Source organism: Vulpes lagopus, chromosome 3 (assembly GCF_018345385.1).
Source record: "Vulpes lagopus strain Blue_001 chromosome 3, ASM1834538v1, whole genome shotgun sequence".
Taxonomy (NCBI): Eukaryota; Metazoa; Chordata; class Mammalia; order Carnivora; family Canidae; genus Vulpes; species Vulpes lagopus.
This window is the reverse complement of record NC_054826.1, coordinates 96,147,009-96,159,850: the sequence shown is the minus strand read 5'-3', so window position 1 is coordinate 96,159,850 and position 12,842 is coordinate 96,147,009. Positions and strand designations below refer to the sequence as shown.

General features: G+C 53.6%; 1 protein-coding gene across 2 annotated transcripts; it reads left to right on the top strand.

The window, feature by feature from the left end:
• Nucleotides 1-412: 412 nt before the first annotated feature.
• Nucleotides 413-10,590, top strand: SSC4D (scavenger receptor cysteine rich family member with 4 domains). Of its 2 annotated transcripts, XM_041747167.1 has the most exons (10): nucleotides 413-934; nucleotides 2,883-2,918; nucleotides 3,196-3,501; nucleotides 4,199-4,276; nucleotides 4,987-5,301; nucleotides 6,303-6,380; nucleotides 6,940-7,014; nucleotides 7,130-7,441; nucleotides 8,833-8,910; nucleotides 9,552-10,590. In XM_041747167.1, the coding sequence occupies exons 1-10, from the start codon at nucleotides 667-669 to the stop codon at nucleotides 9,866-9,868; spliced, it is 1,863 nt and encodes a 620-aa protein (XP_041603101.1). In that variant the 5' UTR covers nucleotides 413-666; the 3' UTR covers nucleotides 9,869-10,590. The 2 variants fall into 2 exon arrangements, 1 of the variants encoding a protein (XP_041603101.1); XR_005986598.1 differs by lacking the exons at nucleotides 413-934; nucleotides 2,883-2,918; nucleotides 3,196-3,501; ... (3 more) ...; nucleotides 6,940-7,014; nucleotides 7,130-7,441 and adding an exon at nucleotides 7,756-7,918 and having other exon boundaries at nucleotides 9,552-9,615.
• Nucleotides 10,591-12,842: the final 2,252 nt, after the last annotated feature.

Here is a 12,842-nt window from a genome sequence, read left to right as displayed (position 1 = left end):
CCTGGGCCAAAGGCAGGCGCCAAACCGCTGCACCACCCAGGGATCCCTAAATTAACTTTTTAAAAAAAGATTATATTTACTTATTTGAGAGAAAGAGAACGTGAGCAGGGAGGAGGGGCAGCGGGAGAGGGTGAAGCAGACTCCCCGCTGAGCAAGGAGCCCGATGCCAGACTTGATCCCAGGATCCTGAGATCATGACCTGAGCTGAAGGCAGATGCCCAATTGGCTGAGCCATCCAGGTGCCCCTTAAATTAACTTTAAAGAGAAACTTTATATTGCTCCAAATAAATGGAAAACCAGAAGCCTTTGCCGTAAATAGAAAGCACTGCTAAACAAAAAAAAAAAAAAAAAGGAAGAAAAGAAAGGCATAAACATCCTTTTATCACCCACTAAAATTATGTGCATTACCACCAGTGGCACCAACACCAGGCTTTGGGATGCACTGCTGCGTGGAGGATAAACTCTGAGCCCTCGGCACAACCCCCAGGCCTGTCTTGGTCTGGGACCAGGCAACCCTCCAACTTTGTCTCCTGCCTCTTGTGCTCACACACCCGCTGCTCCAGCCAGACCTAGCTCCTCATTAGAGTCCTGTGCTCCATCCTTCCCTGAGGTCCCAGCCGTTGCTCCTGCTGCTGCCTTCACTCGGAATGCCAGATCCAAACGGAAATGTCACATCCCCCTGAAGCTCTCATTGGGCCTCTTCCAGCTGGAAGAAGTGACTGGGGATATTTAATTCCAGATGCTCCAGCTGTGACTTCTCACCCCTTGATGGGACCCTCTGAAAGGCCATCCCCTGGCTGGTTACACAAGGAAGCTGAGATGCGAATTGGTCTGCAGCCAGCAGAGAAGAGCAGGGGGTGGAGGCCAGGAGACAGGAGTGCTGCCCCTTCACCCCTCCCCCCAGCCCTGTCCTTCCTCCTCCTCTTGCCGCTGGGTGAGTGCCTTCCCCTAGCCTCTGACCCTTCCCCTTTCTGGCTCTGGGGTCTTCCCAGCTGTAAAATTATGGTGGGACATGGTTTGTCAGTGAGGTGGTTTCTGAAGTTCTTTCCAGCTGACATTTGTTCAAGGTTGATGAAAGCCAAGGGTCTGTCTGAGTTGGGCAAGTGGAGGGCTTAGTGCTAGAGGGGAAGGCTCAGTGTACACAGAGTCTGGGCAGTTAGAGGGCATTGGAAATAGGGAAGGAGGGGAAGGAGTGGATTCAGTAATGGCTGTTGGAGAGGCAACTGGTGGAATACATAGAACCAAATGACCTAGAGACCATCCTAACCTTTCTTCATCTGTAAAATGGGTACACTAGTACACTCCACACACACCCCTTGGAGCACTGTTGTAAGGGTTCTATGAGGTAATGTACATGAATGTGCCTGAGAACTGTAATGCCCTGCACACAACTGAGGGGCTCTTATGGGATGTTCAGTTTCCCGCGTTAGGCCAGTTTCCCAATCTCCTCCCTACATCTTGGGCCATATGCAGAATTGTGTCGTGAAGAAGAGTATGGCTATCTGGGTTGGAATCCCAGCTCTAATCCCTGTTGGATGTGTGGCCTTGAGCGAGTTGCCTAAACTCATTAAGCCGGACATTCCCCATAAGTGCGATCCTACCCACCTTATACGTTGTCCTAATGATTAAGTGAGCCAGGCCACATAAAGCAATGAGCACAGTGCCATGGGGGCTGAAGCAGAAGGACTTGTATAGGTAAATCTTTTGGGGAATACATATCATAACGAATCCCAGAGCCAACTGACATACTTCAGACAGAGCTACGGACCATCTGCCGAGTAATAGGCTCTCGGCGGCGGGAGCCCTGGGAAACACCTGGATGAGACAGGCATGGCCGCATCACCCAACAGAAGGCCCAGAAAGGGCCATGGAGACGGTGCCCAGGAATTCAGAGGAAACAGAGACCTCTAGCTGAGGGCTCCAGGAAGGGTTCCCAGAGGAGGGGACTTGGAGCTGTATCTTGAAGGAGGTGCAGGGCTCTAGTGAGCAGAATTGTTCACATAGAGGAGACTGTAGGGTTAAAGACCCAGAGACAAGACAGATGGGCTATAAAGAAGTCTAAGAGAGATGGGCCCCTGGCTCACTCAGTAGCTAAAGCATGTGACTCTTGATCTCAGGGTTTTGAGTTCCAGGCCCACTTTGGGTGTAAAGATTACTTAAAAATAAAAAAAATTTTTAAAAAGATTTAGTTATTTATTTGACATAGGGACAGAGAGCGCCCATAAGCAGGGGAGCAAGAGAGGGAGAAGCAAGCTCTCTGCAGATCCCAGGACTTGGGATCATGACCTGAACTGAAGGCAGATAATTAACTGACTGAGCCACCTAGGCGCCCAAAAATAAAATGTTTCAAAAAAAAAAAAAAAAAAAGTCTGGGCACCTGGGTGGCTCAGTGGTTGAGAGTTTGCCTTTGGCTCAGGTAGTGATTTGGGGTCCTGGGATCGAGTTCTGCATCCTGTGGGGAACCTGCTCCCTCTGCCTACGTCTCTGTCTTTCTGTGTTTCTCTCATAAACAAATAAATAGCATCCTAAAAACCAAAAAGTTAGAGGAAGATGGTGAGAGGGTACTAGAAGGCTTTGTAGTGAAAACTTAGAGTCTGGGACTCTTGCAGGAAAAAGGGAGTCTTTGAGGAATTTCATGGTGGAGAGAGATAAGCAGACACCTGTTTCAGGCAGATGTCTCTGGAGTGATGGGAAAAGAGTGAAGCAAGGAAGCCCACTGGGACACTTAGAGAGAGAGAAGAGAAGCTTGGAGAAGGCAGGGGAAGGCTTGAAGAGGAGGGGGATGATGATAAGGAGCATGGGTGGAGGGGAGGCTGCATCCTGGGGCCAGGTGGCCAAGAGAGGGGGCAGTGGGGTCAATGCTCTTCCTCGTTCTGTTTCAGCCAGCGCCGTACAGCCCACCTCGTTGCCCTTTCCAGGTAGGTGCCTCTGCCCCTTCTGCCCACACCCTGCCCTGCCCCTAGGTACTCAGATGCTCAGACAGATCCTCAGGCAGTAATGACTAACCAGCCCTCCAGAACTCTAGATGCCCTCCCAATGTGTTGCATTAGCCTCTCCATTTGACAGAAAAGGAGAAATAAGGCCCCAAAGGGACTCATCCCGAGGTTCCCGCACTTCCACAGCTTCACAGCAAGGTGGGCGTCCTGTAGGTTAGGCCCAGCAATCCCTCTGGTGCCAGCTCAACCCTCTCCACAGAGCTGAGGCTGGTGGGGGGCCCAAGCCGCTGCCGGGGGCGCCTGGAGGTCTTGCACGGTGGCTCCTGGGGCAGCGTCTGTGACGATGATTGGGATGTGGTGGATGCCAACGTGGTGTGTCGACAGCTGGGCTGCGGCCTGGCGCTGCCCGTGCCTCGGCCCCTTGCCTTTGGCCAAGGCCGGGGCCCCATCCTGCTGGACAATGTGGAGTGTGGCGGGCAGGAAGCTGCGCTGAGCCAGTGCAGAAGCCGAGGCTGGGGTGTTCACAACTGCTTCCACTATGAAGACGTGGCTGTCCTGTGCGATGGTACGCAGAGACCTGTGACCAGGGAGGGCAGGCAGCAGGGCTGTAGGCTGGGTGAATGAAGGGACTTCCACACAGAAGACCAAGCCCGAGGTAGCATTGCATAGTTCTAGGGAAGAGCCTCAGTTCGGTTTTCAGGATCTCAGTGCTCCTTCTACTTCATTGTATGATCTTGGCTGAAGGAAACCAGCATTGTTGTTTCTACGTAGGGCCTTGATTGTTCCAGCAGAGCCCTCTTCCCATGTACAATCAAACAATTAGGGCCAACATGGGCAGTGAGGTCCATTTGGTGACGCACTGCAGCAGAAATCTCTGTAAGGTATTGACCTTGACAGTAATGGTTCTAGTCTTTCAAGAAAATCACCTGGTTGCCTCATTAAAACACAGACTGTGGCCCCATCCCAGAATTTCTGATTCTACAGATCTGGGGTGGGGCCTGGGAATTTGCATTTCTAATCAGTTCTCAAGTAATGAGATATTGCTCTAAGAACTAAAAGAACTCATCTGAAGCTACCGCTTTCTGGACTCAGGGGCCCCTTCTCCCCTCAGGGTTCCTGGCTTTGACCCTTTGTGTAGCCAGAGGCCCTATGGCAGGTACCTTAGGGGGTCCATGCCCTGCTGCTCACACACCCATGGGTGTGAAGATGAAGAACAGAAAGATCCATGTATCCTCCTCCCTTCCACCCTGCTTCCTTCCCAGAATTCTTGCCCACGCAGCCCCCAACAAGGAAAGTGATCATCAGTAGGGCGCCCCCTACAACTCCGCAGAACGGGAAAGGTAAGTAAGGGCAAGGTGGGGGACCACCTGGGTCTTAAGAGAAGGACCCCAAAGGGAGTCTTCCATATCTACCCTTGACAGTAGGAAGAGAGGGATGACCAACGGGTGAGCTGGGTCCTTCTCCCTCCCCATCCCACTCCTTGCAGCCCCTCAGGAAGCTCACAGTCTGGGTAGGGAAAGAGGAGTCCATTCCCATGGGATGATTAAAAATAGCATAAGTTTTATCGAAAGGTGAGGCCCCAAGCTTAATTTGATGGGAAAGTCAGATATGTACAGAAATGTGGATAATGATGTAGAATGAGAACATGAAAATACCCTAAAGGATGAACAGATAAACAGGCAAGGAAGCCCAGGGAAGGAAGAAGGTCTCATGTATCAGAAATCAGGGAGAGTAGTAAATGAGGAAACCATGTCCTATATAGTTAGGATTGCTTAGGGAGAGCATGGACCAGTGCAAGGAAGGTCGGTTTTAGGCAGTCAAAGCCAGCCTATCCCAATCCCACAAAGCTCCCCCAATCTGGGCCTTGGAGGAGGCAGTGCCCTGGGTTATCTGTGTGTGAACAGCTTCTCCTTGGTTTTAGGTCCTGGGCACCATGCCCTGTGGGTAGTGCAGGGCCTAAGGCATTGGGGAAGCCTTGGGTCAGGTGCACCATGGGAGGGGGAGGCAGAGCCCCGAGGGAGATGCTCCCTGCTCCCACCCCACCCCCCAGGTGAGGGCAGCGTGCGCCTGGTGGGGGGCGCAGGACCATGTCAGGGCAGAGTGGAGATCTTACATGGCGGCCTGTGGGGCACCGTGTGCGACGATGACTGGGGGCTGCCAGACGCTGCTGTGGTCTGCCGTCAGCTGGGCTGTGGGGCCGCCCTGGCTGCCACTACCAACGCCTTCTTCGGCTACGGCACGGGGCACATCCTGCTGGACAACGTGCACTGCGAGGGCAGCGAGCCCCGCCTGGCAGCCTGCCTCAGCCTGGGCTGGGGTGTGCACAACTGTGGCCACCACGAGGATGCCGGCGCACTCTGTGCAGGTGCGGGCTGGGGGTGGGGGTGAGGGACACCTGCAGTGGGCCAGGGCTTCGTGGCTATTCCAGTGCTCCCCAGTGCTTTCCAGGAAGGCCTCAAAATTACTTTTAATGGCTCAATACTGCACTAAAAGTACCTCTGAAAGTCCCAGTAGTCTTTGTGGTAGGTTTCACAGTATTCTGCCACCAATACTCCAGAATTATCTAGCAGTACCCCAAGAATGCTCCTCGAATTTTCTAGCAATTTCTATGTACTCTTCATGGAATACTTCAGAGTAAACTAATAGTACTCTAGACTTGCTCCAGAGATACTCTTGAATTGTCTCACTGTAACCCAGGGGTGTCCCCAGACTTAAATAGCATAGCCCTCTGTAATTCTGATCCTCTCATACTTGTATTTTCACCCACCCGGTCCCTCTCCCATTTTGAGAGTTTTCCTGAAAAATCAGAATGATAGGACCAGTAGTGGCTCTTCACAGATGGACTTCACTCTACAAGATATAAATTGTTTGCCCATACCTCAGCAAACCAGGGCCATCCTTCCTGGTTTACAGATGGGAAAGCCCCAGCGCATTCGGCAGAGCCTTACCCAAGGTCACATAGTGAGCTCTGACAAAGCCACAGCTAACCTTGCTGCACAGTCTCCAGCATGATCCTTGCCTTCTAGTCCTATTTTATCTGTAAGATGGGAATGAGTCTTGTTCTGTAAGTCCCTCAGAACCGTGCATGGCCCTCCCTGGTGGGTCCACATTGCGTTTCTGGAAAACACAGGAGAGAAATGAAAGCGCATCCATCAAGGTTCATATACTGTGAAGTGTACAGTAAATTACAAACACTGTCAAGTAGGGCAGACCTCCTAGGACCCTAGCTGAGGTTGTGCCCCTGACTCTGGAAGTAAAATCTGTTGTCTTCTCCAGGGAGACCCTCCCATCCTCCCCTGACAGCCCAAGGCTGACCAGGAACCAGAACCTTAGCCTCTGACCCTGCTCCCTTCTCTCTTACTCTAGTGCTGGGCCCTCCAACTTTCACAGCATTACCATCCCTGGCCACAAGAGAGGACTGGGCCTGGCACACTGAGCCAGAGGGTAAGGAGACCAGCCTCCCCCACTGAAATGCTGGGGCAAGGTACACAGGGATGGGAATTAGGCTGTTCTGGACCTCCTGGAAGGGGGCCCTGGCTAGGCGACCAGGACTTTTGGCCAGATGGTAAAGAGATGGGTGAGAGAAGGACGAGCAGTTGAAGCAAGGATGAAATCCGGAGCTCTGGAAAATTCAGCAAGGTGGGAGCAGATAGTAAAGGATCTCTTCAAAGCTCTGAGGTAAAATTTGGGCAGGTGCTGAGGTTGGCAATTGAGAGACCTTGAGAGGTTGAGCTAAAGGCTGAATGAAGGCTACAAGCACATTTGGAATTCGGTCTGGAACTATCATTGGGATTGAAATTAGGATAATGCCTGGAATTAGGACTGGGTTCATTCCAATCAAGTTTCCTGAGGACCACACGGGACAACACGATGACACTTAGGAGTGAGGCTGAGGGGTGCAGGTGTGGTGCAGCTGAGGTATCCCATAGGCGTCGCTGTGCCCGGCTGCAGGCCAGAAGGCCCCCTTGCCCCTACAAATGTTCTCGGTGCCCTGTCTCTGCAGCTACCGGAGTTGGCGCCCTGCCTTCCAGGGAGATGGCACTGTTCACCACAGCTACCTGGGCCTCGGGGAAGAAAAGTAAGTGGCAGAGCCAGGATTCTGTGGGAGGTGGGAGAGGGTGGGGCTGGGGCTCTGTCCCCGATCCTGCGGCCCCAGCCCAGCTCCTATGGCCGCGGGCCTCTGCGCCCCGCAGGCGGGCGGCTGCGGTTGGTGGGCGGCCCGGGCCCCTGCCGTGGCCGCGTGGAAGTGATGTACGCCGGGGGCTGGGGCACCGTGTGCGACGACGACTGGGACTTCGCGGATGCGCGCGTGGCCTGCCGCGAGGCGGGCTGCGGGCCTGCGTTGGGCGCCACCGGCCTCGGCCACTTCGGCTACGGGCGCGGCCCCGTGCTGCTGGACAACGTGGGTTGCGCCGGAACGGAGGCCCGCCTGAGCGACTGCTTCCACCTGGGCTGGGGTCAGCACAACTGCGGCCACCATGAGGATGCCGGAGCGCTCTGCTCAGGTGAGGAAGCGGCGGGACACAGCAGACGCACGCAGCACAGCACCGCACGGCCTCCCCGGGACGAGCGGGGCCGCGCGCAGGCGCGTACCGCGGCGCACGCAGGGTAAGGCGGGCTCTGAGAGACCGGCGGGCCCGCGCGCGTGGGCTCTCTGCGGCACTGCTGCGGGAGCGGGCCCGGGACGACGCGCACTCCGCAGAGAGGGGCGGAGCCCGAGCGTCCACGCGCTCTGCGGCTGCGCGGCGCGGGCGGTGCCGGGAAGGGAGCGTTCTCCGCTGAGCGAGCGGGGAGGGAGGGGAGAGTCGAGGCGGGGGACGGCTCGGGGAGGGCGAGCGCTCTGCGGCGGGGGCCGGGGAGGGGGGGGGGTGCAGGCGGGAGGTGAGAGGCGGAAAGCCGGAGGCGAGGTCTGGAAATCTGTGCGGAGGGAGGGGCCTGGGCGCTTTTGCTCTGCTGAGTCAAGGACCCACAAGGCGGCTCTAGTAAGCAGTTAGTTGATCAGCTTTCGGGGAGCAAGCGTTTGACCTTCGGGAGGAATCGATGGAAAAGGATATTTGCTGAGTCTGGACCTATTTTAAAATGCTTCTGTTCATTGACTGGTGTGGGAGTTGACAGCTTCACCCTTCTTTGGTGTCCTGGGTCTAGTAGCTTTGGCCGCAAAGGGTTCTGCGTTGGGTCCCGGGGTGAAAGAAATACAACTCCCATTTCTTTCTTTCTTTTCTTTTAAATATTTTTATTTATTTATTCATGAGAGAGAGAGAGAGGCAGAGACACAGGCAGAGGGAGAAGCAGGCTCCATGCACCGGAAGCCCGACGTGGGATTCGATCCCGGATCTCCAGGATCGCGCCCTGGGCCAAAGGCAGGCGCCAAACCGCTGTGCCACCCAGGGATCCCTCTCAAATAAAATCTTAAAAAAAAAAGAATCAAGAGGGATCCCTGGGTGGCTCAGTGGTTTAGTGCCTGCCTTCGGCCCAGGGCGTGATCTTGGAGACTCAGGATCGAGTCCCACATCGGGCTCCCTGCATGGAGCCTGCTTCTCCCTCTGCCTGTGTCTCTGCCTCTCTCTCTCTCTCTCTCTCTCTCTGTGACTATCATAAATAAATAAAAATTAAAAAAAAAAAAAAGATTTTATTTGAGAGAGAGTATGTTACTGCGTGTGCAGGAGCAGGGGGAGGGGCAGAGGGAGAGGGAGCAGCAGACTCCCTGCTGAGCGCGGAGCCCCACAGGTGCCCCCACAGCCCCCATTTCTGATCCAGGTGGCAGAGAGCAGTTCTCCTTCAGGGTCCTGTGAAGTTCTCTCTGTCCCTAAATCATGGGGTTGGAGGTAACCTGGCCTTAAGGAACATGTACCCTAATGTGATGGCCACCTCTTTTTCTTTGTCCTCTCTGAGCCAGGCCCAGAGGAGCTAGGACTGCAAGGCCAGCAGGACGGTTCTGAGACCACCCGGATGCCCACTCCTCGGCCCAGGGACGGTAGGTGCCCACAGCCCCAAAGATGGAGGTAGAGGCATTAGGAGAAACATGGCCAGAATTGGGGAAGATCATAGCCAGAGACTGCACAGCTGAACAGATTTGTACCAGGTTTATGAACCTTTGTTTTGTGCTAGTCTCTGTTTTCATGAATAGGGGTATGATGTCCAGAAAGAGGTACGGGGTGGGGGTGGGGGGTGTTGCTAAGGGAGCAATCTTAGAGATTTCTAGAGATGGGACCAAAATAAAGGGATGTGGCTGCTTCTCAAAAGACAGAAATGGAAGAATTCACTTTTAAACCTGTGGGTGAGAGGAGATGATGACCTTCAGGGGACACATTCACAGTCTCCAGAGAGCAGCACTGGGGTTATGAACAGAGGACCAAGAGCAGACATGAGACTCTTGGGTTGTGTACAACACCCCACAAAGGCTTGTACACGTTCTTCCAGTCCAGAGAGTGCGCCTGGACTGCTGCCTATCCTCTTTTAATCTGATTTGTCCGCCCTCATCCATCAGCCCTGAGGGAAATGCTGTATCTCAGACCACCAGCCTTTGTCTTTTCTGTCTACCCGTTCCGTGGCCTGGCATGAGAGTAGCCTGGCATAAGCCAGCCCTTGCAAGCCCTGATCCTCGTCTCTCTACAGGGCACCTGCGTCTGGCCAACGGAGCCCACCAATGTGAGGGGCGTGTAGAACTCTTCCTAGGGCAACGGTGGGGCACCGTTTGTGATGACGCTTGGGACCTGCGGGCAGCCACTGTCCTGTGCCGCCAGCTGGGCTGTGGCCAGGCCCTGGCAGCCCCTGGCGAGGCCCACTTTGGCCCAGGCCAAGGCCCTATCCTCCTGGACAATGTTAAGTGCCGTGGGGATGAGAGTGCTCTTCTGCTCTGTTCTCACATACGCTGGGATGCCCACAACTGTGACCACAGCGAGGATGCTAGTGTCCTGTGCCAGCCATTGTGACCCCGCCAGTTCTGCAGACCATCTCTTCTGGGAGCCTACTATGGCTTGTCCCTCTTCCTCCAGGAAGCCCTCCTCCTGTGACAGTTTCAGTTCACCCTACCCTTCCCTCCTCTTGCCTGGGAGAGAGCCTGCTCAGACAGTGTGGTCCTGCATGGGGGAGCCTGGCTCTACCCATCAACTTGGGTGACCTCACCTGTCATCAACGACCGTGGGCCTAGTTCATTGAGAGCTCCCACTTTCTGCTCAGACAAAACATAAAATGTGGGGAAGGGAATGACTCTTAACTCTCTTCTTTTGGTGGGGTTCCTGTTAAAGCAACTTGACCCTGCCTTCCTGGACCCTGGTCCAGAAGGCTCAGGGACTCTCTGTAAATGGGGTTTCTCCCTTTCTCCCACCCATACTGGGATCCGCAAGAAGAGGGAAGGCAGGAGAGGCCCACAGCTCTTACCTTAGACTGACTGCCTGGGGCTGCAGAAGAACCAGGGTCATTGCCCTGGCCTTCTCCGTGAGGGCCCACACTCAGATGGTGCTTGGCTGGACAAGGGGACTGGAGGGGCCAAAACAGGGATCCTGGCCCCTCCCTGCAGCTGGAACCAGCATCTCTGATTTATGCTGCCCCCACCACAGAACCTCCACTTTGCAGTAGCAAAGAACCCTGGGGGCCTGTAGCCACCTGTTCATAGGTGCCAAGTCAATAAAGCATTGTCCTCCCTGTCTTTTAACTTGTGGACACAAGTGCATCATTTGTAGCAGCAGGAAAGACTGGTTAGGATTCTGGAGGAAACCAGCTGGGGATGGAGTGGTTCAAGAGCATCAGAGAGCTCTCAGCAGGCCTACACATCTTGGAAATGTTGACTCACTATACGAGGGCTGGAAGGCCCCAGAGGATCCCCTAGCCCATCCCTACTTTCCTTTTGCATATAGAGAAATTTAGGTCCTACAGAAGGGAAGGGTCTGCTCCAAGACACATTTCAAGGTGGCAGAGTCACTAGAAGAGCAAAATTCGAGAAGAGGTAGGAAGATGAGAGCAACGCAGCACTGGGGTGTCCCCAGGGTCTGCTCTTGGGACACCTCACCTGGAACTCCAGGGGCAGAGAGAAATGGAGATCTTGCCAGAGCCTCTCTCAGCCCTAGGGTGGGTGACTTGCCAGTAGCAACTGTCCTGGTCAAGCCTCTGTCCTCCACATCTGGCCTGCAGGCTCTCTGGTTTTCTGTGGCTCCTGTACCAAATTATCACAAACTGAATGGCTTAAAACAACACAAATTTATTATCCTACAGGTTGTTTTTTTTTTTTTAAAGATTTATTTATTTATTTATGATAGACACAGAGAGAGAGGCAGAGACACAGGAGGAGTGAGAAGCAGGCTTCATGCCGGGAACCCGACGTGGGACTCGATCCTGGGACCCCAGGACTGCGCCCTGGGCCAAAGGCAGGCGCCAAACCGCTGAGCCACCCAGGGATCCCCCTACAGGTTTTTAAAAAAAGATTTTATTTGTTTGAGAGAGGGAGTAGAGTGGGAAGGACCCTGAGATTGTGACTCGCGCCAAAACCAAGAATCAGATGCCCAAACGACGGTGCTACCCAGGCAGTTTTGGAGGTCGATAGTTTGAAGTGGGTCTCCCTGGGCTAAGCTCAAGGTATTGGCAGGGTGATGTTCTTTCAGGAGAGTCTAAGGGAGAATCCATTTCCTTACCTTTCCAGGCTGTCCGCATCCTATGCCCACTCATGACCTCCTTTCAGCCAGCAAGTGCATCACTCAGACCGCTGTTTCCATCACCTCATCTCCTTTCCTGAGGCTACTGCCTCCCTCTTCCATTCTCTGAAGCCCCTTGTGATTATATGAGGCCCTGGATAATCCAGGATACTCTACCATTTCAAGGTCCTTAACTTAATCACATCTGCAAAATCTCTTTAGCCGTGTAAAGTAACATGTTCAGGAGCTCCAGGGATCAGGACATGGACATCTTGGGGCGGGGAATGGGGGGGGGAGCATTATTCTGCCTCCCACAGGCTCCAGCTTGGGTCCTGGCTCCCAGCCAAGGAGTGAGGCAGACACTTCAGCTCCACAGTCCATCAGCACTTGGCAGTAATGGCTTTGTCTCCATTTGTCAGAGAGCTCAGAGACCCACTGTGTCATTGGAAGGATAACGACCTGAGCAATGAAAGGAACAAAAATACTTCAGGGCAGAGGGATGGGGACACACCAGCCACCCTTTAGCCTCCAGATCTGAGTGCAGCACTCAGATTCTGTTTGACCACTCCAGCCACGCCCACATACCTCTCCCTCAGCTTGAGAAGTAGCACAGCGTCCCATCCCTGGACTCTTCTTCCTGGTCTTTTTTTTTTTTTTTTTAAGATTTTATTTATTTATTCATGAGAGATACTAGAGAGAGAGAGGCTGAGACATAAGTTCTACGCTTACCTGGGGCTTGAACTCACAACCCTGAGTTCAAGAGTCACAAGTCTACCAACATGTCCAGTGCTCCCCTTCCTGATACATGACAGGTTTAAACTTCCCTGCCCTCCTGAAGTGAGGCATGGCCTTATGACATGCTTTGGCCAATGAAATGTTAGTGAAGTGCCCCCCTCAGATAGGAGTCCCCAAGGACCTACGCAGTTTGCCAATTTCCTTCCTTCAAGGTGACCAGTGATGTTCCAGGTGACAGAGGTTCCATCAACCTGTATCCCTGAATGAGGGCCACCTGGCACAAAGCCTCTATTGACTCACTGTGGACTAAGAGTGAGTGAAAAATAAATCTTTGTTGTTGTAAACTACCGAGACTGGGGGTGGTTTATCAGAGCACCCTAACCTAGACCATCCTGTCTGACATACTCAGGCTTCTAAATTTATCTGTCTTGGGTTTATGTGAAGCCTGTTTTCCAGCCAGTTATCAAGGCAAGTACTGTTAACTGTTGTTATGACTCTGTTGTGCTGTACATTTTGGTATTCTGTGGGCCAGGGCCTGCTGGGA

Excerpts from the sequence above, each read along its gene's own strand:
- SSC4D (XM_041747167.1), top strand. The coding sequence starts at position 667 with ATGTCACATCCCCCTGAAGCTCTCATTGGGCCTCTTCCAGCTGGAAGA. Across the intron at positions 935-2,882 it reads CCTCCTCCTCTTGCCGCTGG|CCAGCGCCGTACAGCCCACC; the intron begins GTGAGTGCCTTC and ends GTTCTGTTTCAG. Across the intron at positions 5,302-6,302 it reads TGCCGGCGCACTCTGTGCAG|TGCTGGGCCCTCCAACTTTC; the intron begins GTGCGGGCTGGG and ends CTCTTACTCTAG.